This window comes from Zingiber officinale, chromosome 6A (genome assembly GCF_018446385.1).
Source record: "Zingiber officinale cultivar Zhangliang chromosome 6A, Zo_v1.1, whole genome shotgun sequence".
Classification (NCBI taxonomy): Eukaryota; Viridiplantae; Streptophyta; class Magnoliopsida; order Zingiberales; family Zingiberaceae; genus Zingiber; species Zingiber officinale.
The window spans coordinates 53,573,620-53,595,072 of NC_055997.1; the positions used below are offsets into that span (position 1 = coordinate 53,573,620).

A 21,453-nucleotide genomic window follows, 5' to 3' on the forward strand; every position below is an offset into this window, starting at 1 on the left:
CTGAACCGAAGCAGAGCGACCGGACGGAAGATGTTGACCAGATTGAGTCAAACTCGATTAGGACATTGGGGGATAAAGTTTTATACCCCCCCCCCAGGGCGCCCGGAACCCCTTCAGGGCGCCCCGACCAGAGCTATAAATATAGCACTGGTTTGCACAGATCATTTAACTTACTTGTAATTCAATTCTTTCTATGCTTTCTATTCTTTTGTACTGTCAACGCTGTAAGAGGCTACTCCGCCCAGAGGAGAATTAGATAGTGTGTCATCTTTATTCTTTACCTTGGTTAGCAATCCTCTGATTGCAAACCAAGTAAACCCTATTGTGTCTGATCTTTTAATTTAGTCTCTTCTTTTTTATTACAAGTGTCTGTTAATTAGTTGAATATTCGAGAAAGGTTTTGTGTTTAATTTTTGTAGGGTAATTCACCCCTCCCCTCTTGCGGGCCTCCAAAGGGACCAACAAGTGGTATCAGAGCAAGGCGCATCAGGAGGACTAATCGCCGATCGAAGCAACAAGATGGTCGGACCAAGTATCGTTCCACCAAAATTCGAGGGGGACTTCGTAGACTGAAAGCGACGTATGGAGGTATTCCTAAGAACTGATTTTAAAATTCAGTCTATTATGAAGTATGGTTTTGTAGCTCCGATAAATCAAGACGGAGAAGAAAAAGAAGAGAGCCACTGGACAAAGAAGGAGCAGAATGAGTCTGTAGCAAACAGCCGTGCAAAATATCACCTACTGAGTGTGTTGCCGCCTCAAGAGGTTAACCGCATCGGAAGCTATTCATCCACTAAAGAACTCTGGGAGAAGTTCTTGGAACTCCACGAAGGCACGTCCGAAGCAAAGCTCACTAGAAGAGACATCCTCCGGAACAAGCTGATGAACATACGTCTGGAAAAAGGTGAGAAGGTAGCCAATTTACACGCGAAGGAAAAAGAACTAGTTATTGGTCTCGAGAACCTCGGAGAAACGGTTACAAATCGGGACACAATACGCTACGCACTCAATGTGTTTCCCAGAACTTCGGAATGGACATCAATCGTCGACGCCTACTACATTTCGAAAGACCTGGAGGTAAGTAGTTTGGAAGAACTGTTCTCCACTCTTGAATTGCATGAAACCAGGTGTGCAGGAACAAAGGAATCAAGCCAGATGATTGTACTAAACGCAACCAAAAGGGATGAAATCGAGTCAGACTCAGAGGATGATCAGGAAGCGTACATGGTAAGAAACTTTAAAAAGTTTTTTAGAGCTAATAAATTTAAAGAAATACAGAATAAAAAGAATCCAAGAAATAGAAGAAGGATGTGTTGCTATCAGTGTCAAAAGGAAGGACACCTAAAAGAAGACTGCCCAGAACTAAAGAAGGACAAAGGCAAGATTCCCAAGACGTACAAGAACCTAAAAGCTACTTGGGACGACACTTCTTCATCTGAGTCCGAGATTCAAGAATATGCCAGGATAGCACTGATGGCAAGCTATGAAGGACAGAGTACATCAGAACCCAGCATCGATGAAGGGGGAGCGACCTCAGATGGAAGTAACGAAGGAGGGGGAGATTCAGGCTACAAGTCTGATATGGTAAGTGAGGCATGCCTCTTACCCCCTGATGAACTTTACTTTGGTATTAAGGCAATGACAAAATCCATGTATAAATTAGAAAATAAAAATACCAAATTAGAAAATGAAATTTTAGAAACAAAAAGAATTTTGGCAAAATCATGTCTTATAGAGGATTTTGAAAAATTAAAAATTGAAAATGAAAAACTAAAAGAAGAAATGGAAAGATTGAAAAAATCTAATGGTCCAAATATTTCTACTTTTAGAAATTATAGAGGTTTAAATTGGTATTATAGATTTCATCAAAGTCAAATTAGAAATATATCAAAAATCTATGTACCTAGGAAATACTTGGTTAATCCTGTAGGTAGGAACCTCTACTGGGTTCCAAAAACCTATTTAATTTAAAATTAAAATTAGACTTAGCATTTTCAGCAAGGAAATTAAACAATTAATTTTATTATGAGGCTTTGTCTAAGGAAGTGGTTATTGCTCCAATAACCAAGAAGGTCTAGTGCCTCGCCACGACCTGGAAACCAAGTATCGAAATGAAAAGTTTAATTGACTAATTGAAAAAGAATTAATTTAAATTACTTAATGCTTTAAAAGAGTTATTCAATTTGTGTTAGAAAATATTTAAATTTTTTTTAACTTGACTTAGAAATTTTGTTTAAAAATTACCTTAGAAATTGTTTATGAAAGTTAACTTAGAATATTTATTTTGCCTTAAGATTTTTTTTAAAAAAAAAATTGACTAAGAATTTTTTATGATAATATTGCCTAGAATTTTTTTAAAAAAATTGACTTAGAATTGTTTCTTATGAATATTAACTTAGAAATTTTTTTAAAAAAATTAGAAAAAAAATTTTTTAGGAAATATTGAAATAAGTTTCAAACTTAAAAGTTTAGAAAATTTTTGTTAACACTTATGACTGGTTTTTTTCTGAAAAATATTTTACTTAAATTTTTTTTCTTCGAAATAAAAATTCTGAAGAGTGTCATTATTAGACATTTTTAAAAAAAAAATTTACACTTAAATTTTTTTTTAGAATTTACCTTAGACTTGTTTATAACCCTAATTTTTATGTGATCAAAGGGGGAGAAATATGTTAAGTCTAGGGAGAGGTAATATAATTTTTTCAATAGAAAAATATTTGGACTTATTTGAATATAAATTATTTTTATTGCATTGTTTACCCTAACTTAACTTGGGTTGCTCACATCAAAAAGGGGGAGATTGTTGGAACCCCAAGGTGTTTTGATGTGATCAAACAAGCTAAGTTAGGTCCTGCGTTTGTTTAACCCTTGTGTCTAAGTGTGCAGGAGCTTAGGAACACAGGAAGTCGAGCGGAAGACGTGGCTAGCGAGAAGGACGACACGGGGAGAGAGCCGACGGGCTCGGTGCGTCCGAGGGACGAGGTGATCGCGGAAGAGTACACCGGTGGACAAGAAGAACGTGCACGACGTTCGAGGGACGAGAAACGGGAAGGAAGGCTGCTCGAGGAGAAGGCCGGAACTTGGGTTCGAGTGAGCTCTATTCCGGATGGCCGAGATCACCCAAGCTAGCGGAGCTGGAGTTGAAGACCCGGACCGAGACGAGCTGAACCGAAGCAGAGCGACCGGACGGAAGATGTTGACCAGATCGAGTCAAACTCGATCTGGACATTGGGGGATAAAGTTTTTTCCCCCCAGGGCGCCCGGAACCCCTTCAGGGTGCCCCGACCAGTGTTATAAATATAGCACTGGTTTGTACAGATCATTTAACTTACTTGTAATTCAATTCTTTCTGTGCTTTCTATTCTTTTATACTGTCAACGTTGTAAGAGGCTAATCCGCCCAGAGGAATCAGATAGTGCGCCATCTTTGCCTTGGATTAGCAATCCTCTGATTGCAAACCAAGTAAACCCTCTTGTGTCTGATCTTTTAATTTAGTCTCTTCTTTTTTATTACAAGTGTCTGTTAATTAGTTGAATATCTGAGAAAGGTTTTGTGTTTGATTTTTGTAGGGCAATTCACCCCTCCCCTCTTGTCGGCCTCCAAAGGGACCAACAAGTGGTATCAGAGCAAGGCGCTTCAGGAGGACTAATTGCCGATCGAAGCAACAAGATGGCCGGACCAAGCATCGTTCCACCAAAATTCGAGGGGGACTTCACAGACTGGAAGCAACGTATGGAGGTGTTCCTAAGAACTGATTTTGAAATTCAGTCTATTATGAAGTATGGTTTTGTAGCTCCGATAAATTAAGACGGAGAAGAAAAAGAAGAGAGCCACTGGACAAAGAAGGAGTAGAATGAGTCTGTAGCAAACAGTCATACGGAATATCACCTATTGAGCGTGTTGCCGCCTCAAGAGGTTAACCGCATCAGAAGCTATTCATCCACTAAAGAACTCTGGGAGAAGTTCCTGGAACTCCACGAAGGCACGTCTGAAGCAAAGCTCGCTAGAAGAGACATCCTCCGGAACAAGCTGATGAACACACGTCTGGAAAAAGGTGAGAAGGTAGCCAATTTACACGCGAAGGAAAAAGAACTAGTTATTGGTCTCGAGAACCTCGGAGAAACGGTTACAAATCGGGACACAATACGCTACGCACTCAATGTGTTTCCCAGAACTTCGGAATGGACATCAATCGTCGACGCCTACTACATTTCGAAAGACCTGGAGGTAAGTAGTTTGGAAGAACTGTTCTCCACTCTTGAATTGCATGAAACCAGGTGTGCAGGAACAAAGGAATCAAGCCAGATGATTGCACTAAACGCAACCAAAAGGGATGAAATCGAGTCAGACTCAGAGGATGATCAGGAAGCGTACATGGTAAGAAACTTTAAAAAGTTTTTTAGAGCTAATAAATTTAAAGAAATACAGAATAAAAAGAATCCAAGAAATAGAAGAAGGATGTGTTGCTATCAGTGTCAAAAGGAAGGACACCTAAAAGAAGACTGCCCAGAACTAAAGAAGGACAAAGGCAAGATTCCCAAGACGTACAAGAACCTAAAAGCTACTTGGGACGACACTTCTTCATCTGAGTCCGAGATTCAAGAATATGCCAGGATAGCACTGATGGCAAGCTATGAAGGACAGAGTACATCAGAACCCAGCATCGATGAAGGGGGAGCGACCTCAGATGGAAGTAACGAAGGAGGGGGAGATTCAGGCTACAAGTCTGATATGGTAAGTGAGGCATGCCTCTTACCCCCTGATGAACTTTACTTTGGTATTAAGGCAATGACAAAATTCATGTATAAATTAGAAAATAAAAAAAACAAATTAGGAAATGAAATTTTAGAAACAAAAAGAATTTTGGCAAAATCATGTCTTATAGAGGATTTTGAAAAATTGAAAATTGAAAATGAAAAACTAAAAGAAGAAATAGAAAGATTGAAAAAATCTAATGGTCCAAATATTTCTACTTTTAGAAATTATAGAGGTTTAAATTGGTATTATAGATTTCATCAAAGTCAAATTAGAAATATATCAAAAATCTATGTACCTAGAAAATACTTGGTTAATCTTGTAGGTAGGAACCTCTACTGGGTTCCAAAAACCTATTTAATTTAAAATTAAAATTAGACTTAGCATTTTCAGCAAGGAAATTAAACAATTAATTTCATTATGAGGCTTTGTCTAAGGAAGTGGTTGTTGCTCCAATAACCAAGAAGGTCTAGTGCCTCGTCACGACCTGGAAGCCAAGTATCGAAATGAAAAGTTTAATTGACTAACTGAAAAAGCATTAATTTAAATTACTTAATGCTTTAAAAGAGTTATTCAATTTGTGTTAGAAAATATTTAAATTTTTTTTAACTTGACTTAGAAATTTTGTTTAAAAATTACCTTAGAAATTGTTTATGAAAGTTAACTTAGAATATTTATTTTGCCTTAAGATTTTTTTAAAAAAAAATTGACTAAGAATTATTTATGATAATATTGCCTTAGAATTTTTTAAAAAAAAATTGACTTAGAATTGTTTCTTATGAATATTAACTTAGAAATTTTTTAAAAAAAAAACAGAAAATTTTTTTTTAGGAAATGTTGAAATAAGTTTCAAACTTAAAATTTTAGGAAATTTTTGTTAACACTTATGACTAGTTTTTTTCTGAAAAATGTTTTACTTAAATTTTTTTTCTTCGAAATAAAAATTCTGAAGAGTGTCATTATTAGACATTTTTTTTAAAAAAAATTTACACTTAAATTTTTTTTTAGAATTTACCTTAGACTTGTTTATAACCCCAATTTTTATGTGATCAGGGGGAGAAGTATGTTAAGTCTAGGGGGAGGTAATATAATTTTTTTCAATTGAAAAATATTTGGACTTATTTGAATATAAATTATTTTTATTGCATATGTTTACCCTAACTTAACTTGGGTTGCTCACATCAAAAAGGGGGAGATTGTTGGAACCCCAAGGTGTTTTGATGTGATCAAACAAGCTAAGTTATGTCTTGCGTTTGTTTAACCCTTGTGTCTAAGTGTGCAGGAGCTTAGGAACACAGGAAGTCGAGCGGAAGACGCGGCTAGCGAGAAGGACGATACGGGGAGAGAGCCGACGGGCTCGGTGCGTCCGAGGGACGAGGTGACTGCGGAAGAGTACACCGGTGGACGAGAAGAATGTGCGCGGCGTTCGAGGGACGAGAAACCGAGAAGGATGGTTGCTCGAGGAGAAGGCTGGAACTTGGGTTCAGGTGAGCTCTATTCCGGATGGCCGAGATCACCCAAGCTAGCAGAGCCGGAGTTGAAGACCCAGACCGAGACGAGCTGAACCGAAGCAGAGCGACCGGACGGAAGATGTTCAGCAGATCGAGTCAAACTCGATCTGGACATTGGGGGATAAAGTTTTATACCCTAGGGCGCCCGGAACCCCTTCGGGGCGCCCCGACCAGTGCTATAAATATATCACTGGTTTGCACAGATCATTTAACTTACTTGTAATTCAATTCTTTCTGTTCTTTCTATTCTTTTGTACTGTCAACGCTGTAAGAGGTTACTCCGCCTAGAGGAGAATCGGATAGTGCGCCATCTTTCCCTTGGATTAGCAATCCTCTGATTGCAAACCAAGTAAACCCCTTGTTGGTGCAGTGAGCACCAGATGATCGAACCTGAGTTTTGATTATGGCAAAGGGCTCAAAGTTAAGTGGTGGTGTTATCTAACAAAGTTCATGGAGCTTGCAGGAAAGTCCTAAGTGATACTTAGGCAAAAGTCCTAGCTGCGGTTAGGCAGGTAAAAACCCTAGGGGGTGGTAACCCTAGGTCATAGGGGGTGGTAACCCTATGCGGGAAGTCTTGGCAGGTCGATGGCTTCAGGCAAAAGTCCTAGGGGGTGGTAACCCTAGGTGAAAAGTCCTGGTGTCGCGAACCAGGTGAAAGTCTGGACTAGCCGGGAAGCGGATGTCCAGCAGAAAGTCCGGAAGCGTCAAATGCCGAGCAAAGTCTGGAGGATCGCACTGGCACAGGTAAATCTCCTGAGTGGAGTAGGTGAGGACGCGTTCCCCGTAGAGGGAACAGTAGGCGTCGGGTCGACCTAGGGTTTCCGGTTGGAAACCTGAAGTCAGACTCGGACAGTCCGGAGACTGTTAATACTTCATTTATAATATCTGTTGTATTATGTGCTAACTTTGTGCTGCAGGGTAGTGTTTGGGACTAACGTATCTTGCAGGTGCAAAGGAGCAACTTAAAGCCTCGGATGCAAGGCTGGAGCTGGCTGCGAGAAGATGCTCAAGGCGCCTTGATGAACAGTGGAAGGCGCCTTGAACAGCTGAAGGCGCCTGGTGAACAGTGGAAGGCGCCTTGAGTCTGTGATAAGATTCGACCAGTTCGCTCCTCATCTCCCCGGCTGACTCGGCTGTTCAAGGCGCCTTGGTGAACAGTAGAAGGCGCCTTGAACACCCTTTATAAGGGGTTTCGACCAGCAGCTCCTGACAAGAACTTCCAAGCAATCTTTCTGCTACAAGCTGCTCACGAGACGATCCCGAAGTGCTGCTACGAGACACCGACGACCCGGAGCTCCGAAATCTTCAAATTACGATATTGTCGTCGGTATAACTGTACTTTTTCATTATACTTAACTGTAATACTTGTACTCTTGTCGAACTTATAGTTGTTGCCCTCGGAAAGCGATCAAGGATCGCGGGCCTTCGAGTAGGAGTCGTCACAGGCTCCGAACGAAGTAAATTCTCTTGTCTTTCTGTGTGTTTGTTTACTTTCCGCTGCGTTACTTCTCCGATAGTTGTTACGATTCCGATAATTGAACGATTTTAGCCACGAGCGCTATTCACCCCCCCCTCTAGCGCGTCTCGATCCAACAATTGGTATCAGAGCGGGGTCGCTTTGAACTGGTGCAACCACCATTCAAGCATTTTTTTGTGGCTTTGTCGTGTGTATAGGGTAAAAATAAAACCTTACGCCTTTCGTTTTTTTCCCTCCAAAATTATTTTCGAGAAATTCATTATCATCATTTTCACGGCTTATTAGTATTGATAAAATATTGAATTTGGCAAAAGTTGAAATAATATCTTTTAAAATATTTTTTTTAATAATATTTTATTATTTTTTTTCAAAACTGGTGAACTTCTATTTCTATCCTTCCATACCGCACTGCTAATCCAGGATCAAGTCCTGGTATATTTTTTTTGCTATTTTTTTGTGGGCAAGGTTCTTTTAAATGGCCCTCCAAGAAGGCTTTAGCACTTTTCGCCCCCCGCTCTTCTCCGGCGAAGACTTTACCTATTGGAAGAACCGGATGATCTACCATCTCAAGACGCAAGTCGAGATGTGGATCATCATCCAGACCGGTCTCGAGCTACCACTTGACGGCGCTGGAGAACTCGTTTCATGCACTAACTGGGATACCAGCATAAGAAAGAAGGTCGAAGCTGATGCCAAAGCAACCTGTATGCTGCAATGCGGGTTGACAAAAGAAGAACTGAATAGAGTCGGACCATTTTCAAGTGCGAAGGAGCTGTGGAACAAACTAATCGAGCTGCACGAGGGCACGTCAGACGCTAAAGTAAGTAAGCGTGATTTAATTTTAAATAAATTATATAATATTAAAATGCAGGAAGGTGAGACGGCGAACCAGCTTCACGCACGCATCCAGGACCTACTCAACGGGCTTCATGCGATCGGCCAAAAAGTGGAAAACCGCGACGTAATAAGGTACGCGCTAAGTGCTTTTCCGAGGAACATTTTGTGGGCATCCATGGTTGATGCTTACAAAGTTTCCAAGGATTTATCCTCAATAAAACTAGATGAATTGTTTTCTGAATTAGAATTGCATGAGCAGACTAATGCACGCCCGGTCGAGAAAGGTGTTGCTTTGGTTGCAGGTACTAGCAGAACGCGTGAACCGACGTCAAGGCGCAAATCTAAAATATCAGAGGACGAAGACGATGAATCAGACGCAGAAGACGAAGACGAAGTTATTTCCAAGTTGATAAAACTCGTACGGAAGATGTGCAAGTCGAAGAAGGCAACTCAAATGAACACAAAGGACAGATCAGATGTCACCTGCTACGGCTGTAACCAAAAAGGTCACTACAAGCCAGATTGCCCAAACAAGAAGAAAAGAAGAAAGGCATTGAAAGCAACCTGGTCCGAGTCGTCAGACGAATCCGAGACTGACAAGGAAGAAGAACCAACGAGCTTTCTCGCATTACCGGCGCAGGCTAACCTAATTGACGAAATCGAGTCCGAACTCGAGTCCGAAGCCGAGAACGAGTCAGAAACAGAGTCCGAGCGAAGCCACGGATCCGCATCCGTTTCCGAAGGCCCGATCCCCACTGTAAGTTCTTTTCTCGCCGAAACTCAAATAGATGACTTAAGAAATTTAGTTCCTTATTTGCTTAAAAAATTGGCTAAATCCAACATCCGGGTTAGGTCGCTCCAAAAGGAAGTAATAGCCCTTAAGGAAGCGACTGACTCGAGTTCTTTAACTGAGTCAGTTCAAGTTGGAAATTCAACTCAAGTCCAACAACTTGAGGAAGAAAATTCCAATTTGAAAACTCAAATTAAAGAACTCAAGGATACGTTAGAACGCTTTACGTTGGGTTCTAAAAATTTGGATCTGATTCTTGGAAAACAGCGTGCCGTTTACAACAAATCCGGACTTGGATTCAAGCCCAAAACTAAATATAGATCATATATGTCGTTGGTAAATAGAAATAAACGGAACATAATTCAAGCATGGGTCCCCAAGTCCAACCTAGTTAATCAAATTGGACTTGGACAATATTGGGTCCCCAAGGATCAGGTCCACTACCTCGATAGACCATATCGAGGCTATGATCCAGGGGGAGCAAGAAGGAAAACAATTTTAATAAATGAAATTCAAAATTCATAAATCTAAAATTAACAATTAAATTAAAATTCAAAAAATTAAAATTCGAAATTTAATTAAAATTCAACATTCGAAATTAAAATTCAAAAATTCAAAATTCAAATTACAAATTCAAAATTTGAATTCAAAATTAAATTCAAAATTTGAAATTTAAAATAGAAGGAGGATCCAGAATAGCTGGCACTCCCAACTAAATTACCCGACTGGGTAACCGAACTTAATCTACCCGAAATGGGTAAACAAGAGTAGACTACCCGGTAGGGTAATTAAGGTTAGATAAAATAGGCTAGGTATAACTTTACCTACGATCCTGGTGAAGTTTTTGGATGATAGTACGTTAGGGAAGCTTGGGCATCGCATGTCTAGGAAGATATGGCTTCGACCTGGTGCAAGTGGAACTGACCGAAGCTACCCTTAAATGGATCCTAACTAGTTAGACCAAGTTTTAGTATTAAGTTCAATGGGTAAGACTATTTGGAAAACCTCGAAGGCATGGTTACTTTAATGAGTTCCGTGTGACTCACCATAGCCTAGAAGTTTATCCAAAGAATGCTTACTTGTTGAACCCAAAGCTAAACCTGAATCTAACACAAAGTTAAACCAACCCCTTAAACTGAACCACAATTCATCTCACCACAATTATAGGATTACCTGATTGAAAATTTAGATCGGGTGAGATGACTAAGAAATTAAAACTAAAATTAACTTAAATCAAGTTAATTCAAAATTAATTTCAAAATCATTTCAAAAATCTTTTGAAAATCAAAATTATTTAAAAATCATTTCAAAAATCTTTTGAAAATCAAAATTATTTAAAAATTAATTTCAAAAATCTTTTAAAAATTAATTTCAAAATCATTTCAAAAATCTTTTGAAAATCAAAATTATTTAAAAATCATTTCAAAAATCTTTTGAAAATCAAAATTATTTAAAAATCATTTCAAAAATCTTTTAAAACTTAATTTCAAAATCATTTCAAAAATCTTTTGAAAATCAATTTCAAAATTATTTAAAAATCATTTCAAAAATCTTTTGAAAATCAAAATTATTTAAAAATTAATTTCAAAAATCTTTTAAAACTTAATTTCAAAATCATTTCAAAAATCTTTTGAAAATCAAAATTATTTAAAAATCATTTCAAAAATCTTTTGAAAATCAAAATTATTTAAAAAAACATTTCAAAAATCTTTTAAAACTTAATTTCAAAATCATTTCAAAAATCTTTTGAAAATCAATTTCAAAATTATTTAAAAATCATTTCAAAAATCTTTTGAAAATCAAAATTATTTAAAAATTAATTTCAAAAATCTTTTAAAACTTAATTTCAAAATCATTTCAAAAATCTTTTGAAAATCAAAATTATTTAAAAATCATTTCAAAAATCTTTTGAAAATCAAAATTATTTAAAAAACATTTCAAAAATCTTTTAAAACTTAATTTCAAAATCATTTCAAAAATCTTTTGAAAATCAAAATTATTTAAAAATCATTTCAAAAATCTTTTGAAAATCAAAATTATTTAAAAATTAATTTCAAAAATCTTTTAAAAATTAATTTCAAAATCATTTCAAAAATCTTTTGAAAATCAAAATTATTTAAAAATCATTTCAAAAATCTTTTGAAAATCAAAATTATTTAAAAATCATTTCAAAAATCTTTTAAAACTTAATTTCAAAATCATTTCAAAAATCTTTTGAAAATCAATTTCAAAATTATTGAAAAATCATTTCAAAAATCTTTTGAAAATCAAAATTATTTAAAAATTAATTTCAAAAATCTTTTAAAACTTAATTTCAAAATCATTTCAAAAATCTTTTGAAAATCAAAATTATTTAAAATTCATTTCAAAAATCTTTTGAAAATCAAAATTATTTAAAAAACATTTCAAAAATCTTTTAAAACTTAATTTCAAAATCATTTCAAAAATCTTTTGAAAATCAATTTAAAAATCATTTCAAAAATCTTTTGAAAATCAATTTCAAAATTATTTAAAAATCATTTCAAAAATCTTTGAAAAACTTATATAAATGCTTTGAAAAATCTTTTGAAAAACCTATTTAAATCCTTTGAAAATTCATTTCAAAAATCTTTTGAAAATTCTTTTCAAAATCTTTTAAAATTAATTCAATTACTGTCAAAATATTAATTTAAAAGGATTTAAAAATATTTAATTATCAAATTCTGATTGCTAAAGTTAACTCTAATTAATTTTCAATAAATTCTCAAAAGTTTAGCATTTTCTCATTTGGAACTTAAATTTTCAATATTTTCAAATAATCTCATCTCAAACTCATTCATATGCTGCACATGTTTGATAATCTAGAATGGATGAGCTGGAATTAGGATAATATAAAGTTCTTCTTATGCTTGTACTCTAAGACCCTAAGAATTTAATTTGGCATTAATTAAGGGGGAATGAACAGAGTCATGCTAGTACTTTAAGGCTAAACAAATTCCGTTAGGGCTCTGATACCCAATCAAGTTAAATAATTTAATTTGATTCATGCTTGGACACCGAAACTCAAAGAAGTTATTAAGGCATTAACTTAAAATCTAAATTATCTATGCAACAATTCTTTTCAAACACCTTATGAATTGAGCTAAGTACTTCACCTAAATTTTTTTAAGTTTGAGTACTTAACTATGCTACCCCTTAGGGGGAGCTTAAATTAACTAGACTATTTCTCTTTTCTTAATTCTTTTTGATTTATGTCAAAGGGGGAGAGAAAAGTCAAAGTTAAGAAATCAAGAATGAAAGGGGGAGCATAAACTTTAAATTTTATTTATGCATTGATGCTTCTGGTTAACTTTCATTATTTATTCCTTTATTTAAAAGTTATGTTTTACTTAACTTTGAACTAAGATTGCCATAATCAAAAAGGGGGAGATTGTTGGTGCAGTGAGCACCAGATAATCGAACCTGAGTTTTGATTATGGCAAAGGGCTCAAAGTTAAGTGGTGGTGTTATCTAACAAAGTTCATGGAGCTTGCAGGAAAGTCCTAAGTGATACTTAGGCAAAAGTCCTAGCTGCGGTTAGGCAGGTGAAAACCCTAGGGGGTGGTAACCCTAGGTCATAGGGGGTGGTAACCCTATGCGGAAAGTCTTGGCAGGTCGATGGCTTCAGGCAAAAGTCCTAGGGGGTGGTAACCCTAGGTGAAAAGTCCTGGTGTCGCGAACCAGGTGAAAGTCTGGACTAGCCGGGAAGCGGATGTCCAGCAGAAAGTCCGGAAGCGTCAAATGCCGAGCAAAAGTCCAGTCGATCTGGAGGATCGTACTGGCAACAGGTAAATCTCCTGAGTGGAGTAGGTGAGGACGCGTTCCCCGTAGAGGGAACAGTAGGCGTCGGGTCGACCTAGGGTTTCCGGTTGGAAACCTGAAGTCAGACTCGGACAGTCCGGAGACTGTTAATACTTCATTTATAATATCTGTTGTATTATGTGCTAACTTTGTGCTGCAGGGTAGTGTTTGGGACTAACGTATCTTGCAGGTGCAAAGGAGCAACTTAAAGCCTCGGATGCAAGGCTGGAGCTGGCTGCGAGAAGCTGTTCAAGGCGCCTTGATGAACAGTGGAAGGCGCCTTGAACAGATGAAGGCGCCTGGTGAACAGTGGAAGGCGCCTTGAGTCTGTGATAAGATTCGACCAGTTCGCTCCTCATCTCCCGGCTGACTCGGCTGTTCAAGGCGCCTTGGTGAACAGTAGAAGGCGCCTTGAACACCCTTTATAAGGGGTTTCGACCAGCAGCTCCTGACAAGAACTTCCAAGCAATCTTTCTGCTACAAGCTGCTCACGAGACGATCCCGAAGTGCTGCTACGAGACACCGACGACCCGGAGCTCCGAAATCTTCAAATTACGATATTGTCGTCGGTATAACTGTACTTTTTCATTATACTTAACTGTAATACTTGTACTCTTGTCGAACTTATAGTTGTTGCCCACGGAAAGCGATCAAGGATCGCGGGCCTTCGAGTAGGAGTCGTCACAGGCTCCGAACGAAGTAAATTCTCTTGTCTTTCTGTGTGTTTGTTTACTTTCCGCTGCGTTACTTCTCCGATAGTTGTTACGATTCCGATAATTGAACGATTTTAGCCACGAGCGCTATTCACCCCCCCCCCTCTAGCGCGTCTCGATCCAACACCCTCTTGTGTCTGATCTTTTAATTTAGTTTCTTCTTTTTTATTACAAGTGTCTGTTAATTAGTTGGATATCCAAGAAAGGTTCTGTGTTTAATTTTTGTAGGGTAATTCACCCCTCCCCTCTTACTAGCCTCCAAAGGGACCAACAAGTGGTATTAGAGCAAGGCGCTTCAGGAGGACTAATCACCGATCAAAGCAACAAGATGGTCAGACCAAGCATCGTTCCACCAAAATTCGAGAGGGACTTCACAGACTAGAAGCGGCGTATGGAGGTATTCCTAAGAACTGATTTTGAAATTCGGTCTATTATGAAGTATGGTTTTGTAGCTCCGATAAATCAAGACGGAGAAGAAAAAGAAGAGAGCCACTGGACAAAGAAGGAGTAGAATGAGTCTGTAGCAAACAACCGTGCCGAATATCACCTACTGAGCGTGTTGCCGCCTCAAGAGATTATCCGCATCGGAAGCTATTCATCCGCTAAAGAACTCTGGGAGAAGTTCCTGGAACTCCACGAAGGCACGTCCGAACCAAAGCTCGCTAGAAGAGACATCCTCCGGAACAAGCTGATGAACATACGTCTGGAAAAAGGTGAGAAGGTAGCTAATTTACACGCGAAGGAAAAAGAACTAGTTACTGGTCTCGAGAACCTCGGAGAAACGGTTACAAATCGGGACACAATACGCTACGCACTCAATGCGTTTCCCAGATCTTCAGAATGGATCATCAATCGTTGACGCCTAATACATTTCGAAAGACCTGGAGGTAAGTAGTTTGCAATAACTGTTCTCCACTCTTGAATTGCATGAAACCAAGTGTGCAGGAACAAAGGAATCAAGCCAGATGATTGCGCTAAACGCAACCAAAAGGGATGAAATCGAGTCAGACTCAGAGGATGATCAGGAAGCGTACAAGATAAGAAACTTTAAAAAGTTTTTTAGAGCTAATAAATTTAAAGAAATACAGAATAAAAAGAATCCAAGAAATAGAAGAAGGATGTGTTGCAATCAGTGTCAAAAGGAAGGACACCTAAAAGAAGACTGCCCAAAACTAAAGAAGGACAAAGGCAAGATTCCCAAGACGTACAAGAACCTAAAAGCTACTTGGGACGACACTTCTTCATCTGAGTCCGAGATTCAAGAATATGCCAGGATAGCACTGATGGCAAGTTATGAAGGGCAGAGTACATCAGAACCCAGCATCGATGAAGGGGGAGCGACCTCAGATGGAAGTAACGAAGGAGGGGGAGATTCAGGCTACAAGTCTGATATGATAAGTGAGGCATGCCTCTTACCCCCTGATGAACTTTACTTTGGTATTAAGGCAATGGCAAAATCCATGTATAAATTAGAAAATAAAAATACCAAATTAGAAAATGAAATTTTAGAAACAAAAAGAATTTTGGCAAAATCATGTCTTATAGAGGATTTTGAAAAATTAAAAATTGAAAATGAAAAACTAAAAGAAGAAATAGAAAGATTGAAAAAATCTAATGGTCCAAATATTTCTACTTTTAGAAATTATAGAGGTTTAAATTGGTATTATAGATTTCATCAAAGTCAAATTAGAAATATATCAAAAATCTATGTACCTAGGAAATACTTGGTTAATCCTGTAGGTAGGAACCTCTACTGGGTTCCAAAAACCTATTTAATTTAAAATTAAAATTAGACTTAGCATTTTCAGCAAGGAAATTAAACAATTAATTTCATTATGAGGCTTTGTCTAAGGAAGTGGTTGTTGCTCCAATAACCAAGAAGGTCTAGTGTCTCGCCACGACCTGGAAACCAAGTATCGAAATGAAAAGTTTAATTGACTAATTGAAAAAGCATTAATTTAAATTACTTAATGCTTTAAAAGAGTTATTCAATTTGTGTTAGAAAATATTTAATTTTTTTTTAACTTGACTTAGAAATTTTGTTTAAAAATTATCTTAGAAATTGTTTATGAAAGTTAACTTAGAATATTTATTTTGCCTTAAGATTTTTTTTTAAAAAAAATTGACTAAGAATTTTTTATGATAATATTGCCTTAGAATTTTTTTACTAAAATTGACTTAGAATTGTTTCTTATGAATATTAACTTAGAAATTTTTTTTTGAAAATTAGAAAAAAAAAATTTAGGAAATGTTGAAATAAGTTTCAAACTTAAAATTTTAGAAAATTTTTGTTAACACTTAGAACTGATTTTTTTTTCTGAAAAATGTTTTACTTAAATTTTTTTTCTTCGAAACAAAAATTCTGAAGAGTGTCATTATTAGACATTTTTAAAATTTTTTTTTACACTTAAAATTTTTTTAGAATTTACCTTAGACTTGTTTATAACCTCAATTTTTATGTGATCATAGGGGGAGAAGTATGTTAAGTCTAGGGGGAGGTAATATAATTTTTTCAATTGGAAAATATTTGGACTTGTTTGAATATAAATTATTTTTATTGCATATGTTTACCCTAACTTAACTTGGGTTGCTCACATCAAAAAGGGAGAGATTGTTGGAACCCCAAGGTGTTTTGATGTGATCAAACAAGCTAAGTTAGGTCCTGCGTTTGTTTAACCCTTGTGTCTAAGTGTGCAGGAGCTTAGGAACACAGGAAGTCGAGCGGAAGACGCGACTAGAGAGAATGACGATACGGGGAGAGAGCCGACGGGCTCGGTGCGTCCGAGGGACGAGGAGACTGCGGAAGAGTACACCGGTGAACGAGAAGAACGTGCGCGACGTTTGAGGGATGAGAAACCGGGAAGGAAGGCTGCTCGAGGAGAAGGCCGGAACTTGGGTTCGGGTGAGCTCTATTCCGGATGGCCGAGATCACCCAAGCTAGCAGAGCCAGAGTTGAAGACCCAGACCGAGACGAGCTGAACCGAAGCAGAGCGACCGGACGGATGATGTTGACCAGATCGAGTCAAACTCGATCTAGACATTGGGGTATAAAGTTTTATCCCCCAAGGGCGCCCGGAACCCCTTCGGGGCGTCCTGACCATTGCTATAAATATAACACTGGTTTGCACAGATCATTTAACTTACTTGTAATTCAATTTTTTCTGTACTTTCTATTCTTTTGTACTGTCAATGCTGTAAGAGGCTACTCCGCCCAGAGGAGAATCAGATAGTGCGCCATCTTTGCCTTGGATTAGCAATCCTCTGATTGCAAACCAAGTAAACCCTCTTGTAACTGATCTTTTAATTTAGTCTCTTCTTTTTTATTACAAGTGTCTGACCGTGGTGGCCAATACCTCTTTGGAGAGTTTAGGAATTACTTATCAGAAGTTGAGATTCAATCCCAATTTTCTACACCTAGTACACCTCAACAGAATGGTGTGGTAGAACGAAGGAATATGACTCTTATGGAAATGTTTAGATCGATGATGAGTTATTCAAAATTACCAAATTCATTTTGGGGATATGCTTTAGAAACATCAGTGTATATTCTGAATATGGTACCTTTTAAAACAGTTTCTTCTACTCCCATGGAATTATGGAATTACTACAAGAAAATTGGGATTCTACAACACTTAAACGACAACGCTTTTTATAAAAAGCGTTGTCTATTTTGTTTTAACAACGCTTTTAGTGAAAAGCGTTGTCTATTTCATTATTTTCTTATTAATAGACAACGCTTTTCTAAAAACCATTGTCTATTAGTGATTTTTACGGGTCAAAGACAACGCTTTGTAAAAAGCGTTGTCTATTAGACTGATTTTTAGTGTCTACGACAACGCTTTTTAAAAAGTGTTGTCTATGTTTAAAATCTCATCTAAATCTTGATTAATACAAACCGTTGGATCTAAATCTTGATTAATACAAACCGTTGGATCTAGGTAAGGAGTAGAAAACCCAAACCCTTCTCCCAACTTCTATCTTCCGATCATTTTCAAGTCCCGAACCCTTCTCCCAAATACTCCCCATCTCGCGCGGCCTTCTCCATCCAACTCCTCTCCGGCAAACTCCTCTCTAGCAAACTCTCTCCTCTCCAGCAAACTCCTCTCCGGCCCCAGCTGGGCGGAGTCCCCCGTCTCCGCCTACATGCGCTACCTCGAAAGCTCCCTCCTCAGCTCCGACACCTCCCACCACCCCCGCCCGCCGCTTCCCTCCCCAGGGCTGCTCCCTTCCCCGCGCCCTCCCTTCCCCTTCCCTTCCCCTTCCCCCGGAGGGCTCCATAATTCGGCCTCGCTTCCGCCCCTTACTCCGACGTCCGCTTTCCCTTCTCCGACCGCGTTTTTGGATCTGCTCTCGCCCAGATCTCCTTACCCCCTGCTTTCGCCAGGGTTCCGCTACCCTATGCCGTTGACTCCCAACTTTGCCCTCTCGCCGTTGCCGCAACCAGGAATTTTGGGGGCCGGGCCGTCACCCAGGCTGCAGCCGCCACCTTCCCCCGGGCTCTGGTTCCCTCAATCGCCGTCAGGGTTCTTGCCCATACTGAGCCCTAGATGGAGGGATATGTTATAAATTAATGATCGTTGTGCGAAGCCCAGACTCTACTCCTGTGTCAAACCTTGCGAATTTAACATTCTCAAAATTGGTTTCATCTATTGGTCTGACCAAAATCCGAAGCACAATACTGAAGATGATGATGAAGACAACTGCTGGCTTACGGAATTCATCTGGAGATATTGGTGGTATTGACTCGGGAGTTCAAGATCCAAGTGTGGCTGGCATTAGGTAGGTGAAGTGCAGTATATTTAAGTTTCTTGTTGTTACTATACACTTCTCTTGCAAAATATTGGTGGTATTTGATTTTGAAATGATCCTACTTAGTATACTGCTTCCATTCAAATGAAATGATGTATCTTTGAATCGACTGGTCCAGGAGAGATCCCCAAAGTAGTACCTTGTCAACATGATAACTATCCCCAATTCATTTCCTAACATGTCTGGAGTGTATGTATTGCATACAGGTTAACTTCATTTGACTGCATCGCAACTATTTTGCAAAAATCAATTTCTATTAAGAAAGACTAGCGTGCTTCCTTTAGTTAGTAGAAATGTCAATTACTGCACCACTAACATTCTTCAGCTTGTTGCTTATAGCTCTCTTCTTTAAGTTGTTGACTGAAGTAGTAAATCCTTAGCTTAGGCACTCTTTCTGTGATCTTGTGCTGGTTTTAATAAAGCAGGATCTTGAGTTGTGAGATTCACGTTCTTGTAAAGCATGTTAAGGTATGATCTCTCTTTCTTTCTTGCTTTCTTTCTCAAAAGAGAAAAAATATATATATGTTCTTTTAGTGTTCAGTTTCTTTTCATGAATTTGGTGCTTGCTCCACATATTTACAATCGTATTCCTATTGTGTATGTGTCTTTCATCCATTCCTATTGTGTATGTGTCTTACATATTTACAGTCGTATTCCTATTGAAAGGGTAACAAACAATGTTTGTGCCCATATTTTGATTACTTACTGTGTTTAGTTTCACTATATAAAATATTGAGTCTTATTTATGGATACAAATGGAGGCTTTTTTAGATAGTTTTTGTTACAGATGACATAAGTCAAAAGTTTTAAGGTAAGAACTATTTGCATTTATAATTTTGTAACTTTGATATAAGCAAGAATATGAAATTGCTTTGAATAGACATGCAAACAGGAAGTTAAGAAGAGAGTGGACATTTACAAAAGAAAGTTAATATTAATAATAGAGTATGTAGAGGGATTTACAGCTCCATGTGAAGAGATGAAGCTAGGGATTGAAAAAGTTAATCAAGTTAAATTTTGTTTTTTTAAAAAAAGGGTTCAATATCAGAATTAGGAATTATGAGTTTGATGCTTGTAAAGCATGTTTTCACTATGGAATATAACTTCGTAAACTGTTCCAGTTAAGATCAACTTGTGGCTGGTGTTTAAAAAGTTGATTTTATTACCTGAGAAAAAGAAAATTGAAAAGTCCAGTAAATTAGTATCTACTCAAAATTTACTGGTATTTAGATGCTTCTGAAACATTGCAATGTTATTAGATTCAAATTGTAGTAATAAGTGTTCAGAAATAAAAAAACTAATAGAATTTCCAAGAATCTTTTATCGCCTCTAAGTTGATCGATTCTTTGATTGGTGAATGTTAAGACATTCATGTATATACCATCCAGCCATTTTTTTATAATGTCCTGGTATTATTTCATCTTTTGTGCTAAATAACTGAGCCAATCCAAGGATTGTCATTCTTCTTCGGTTAAAATTTCAACGGCAATTCTGTTAAAATAGAATCCTCTTATCATTTGTTATGTATTAACTATACCCAGCAGCGAGATGCACCTCCAGGTGAAAAGCCTGAGCCAATGAGGACCCATCTTAGGAACATGATAATAGTTCCCGAGATGATTGGGAGCATCGTTGGGGTCTACAATGGAAAAACATTCAACCAGGTTGAAATCAAGGTAACCTTTTTTATTTTTTGACATAACATTCATGTGGCATATTGCTAGGGATCTCTTTAATTTTACTTTTCTGCATTCTATATCTTTAATAAAAACCATCATATTTCTCATCGTATATTGATTTATTTACGTGGCATTACAGCCCGAGATGATTGGCCATTACTTGGCTGAGTTCTCCATCTCATACAAGCCTGTGAAGCACGGAAGACCGGGTATTGGTGCTACCCACTCCTCCAGGTTCATCCCCCTCAAGTAAAACTTGCATCAGTTGAGTTAAGAAATGTGTGACCAAGATCCTATTGGAGTTGCTATTTCACTTGGGTATTTCTTATTCTAGGCCAGTTTGATTTCTGAACACTAAGCGTATGGATTCAGTAACTACTGTACTATTTTGAGTAAACAGATTGTTGGCTACTTCAGTATTAAGTATTCAGTATTCAGTAAACAGATTGTTGGCTAAACAGATTGTAGCTGTTCAAAACAGTTTTTTGTGCTCTTTTGTTTTATATGTGAATATCACTATATACTTTGAAACAGAATTAGTATAAATTTTGATATTTACTAGCTTTTCATGTAATTAATTATTAATATTACTTCAACGTCAGATTTCTATTATTTTTATGAGTTTGAAATCATTAACTGAGTTGATTATATGTAAAATTCGAATCTAGACATGGTAAAAGAAAAATAATAGTTTCGTAAATATAAAAATAATGATTTTTAAATATTTTTTTTTAATTTTTTTTAAAACGACAACGCTTTTAAAGCGTTGCAAAAAGTGTTATCTTTATAAAAAACAACAGCGCTTTAAAAGCGTTGCAAAATGTTGCCTCTGCATAAAACGACAACGCTTTTAAAGCGTTGCAAAAGCGTTGTCTTTGGTACAAACGACAACGTTTTAAAAGCGTTGTCGTTGAGCAGACTTTTTACAACAGTGCCTTTAACAACGCTTTTTCAGCCAAAAAGACAACGCTTTAAAAGCGTTGTCTATTAGCTTTTTTCTTGTAGTGAATGGGCGTAAGCCTAGTCTGAATCATATCCGAATATGGGGTAGTCCAGCATATGT

The 21,453-nt window shown here is 37.4% G+C and overlaps 1 protein-coding gene across 1 annotated transcript; it reads left to right on the plus strand.

Annotated features, from left to right (window-relative positions):
• The first annotated feature begins 6,974 nt into the window (after positions 1-6,974).
• LOC121994806 (protein HAIKU1-like) lies at positions 6,975-18,519 on the plus strand. Its single transcript, XM_042548722.1, has 2 exons — positions 6,975-7,010; positions 17,899-18,519. Exons 1-2 carry the CDS (start codon positions 6,975-6,977, stop codon positions 18,466-18,468), a joined length of 606 nt encoding a protein of 201 aa, XP_042404656.1. The 3' UTR covers positions 18,469-18,519.
• The last annotated feature ends 2,934 nt before the right edge of the window (positions 18,520-21,453 follow it).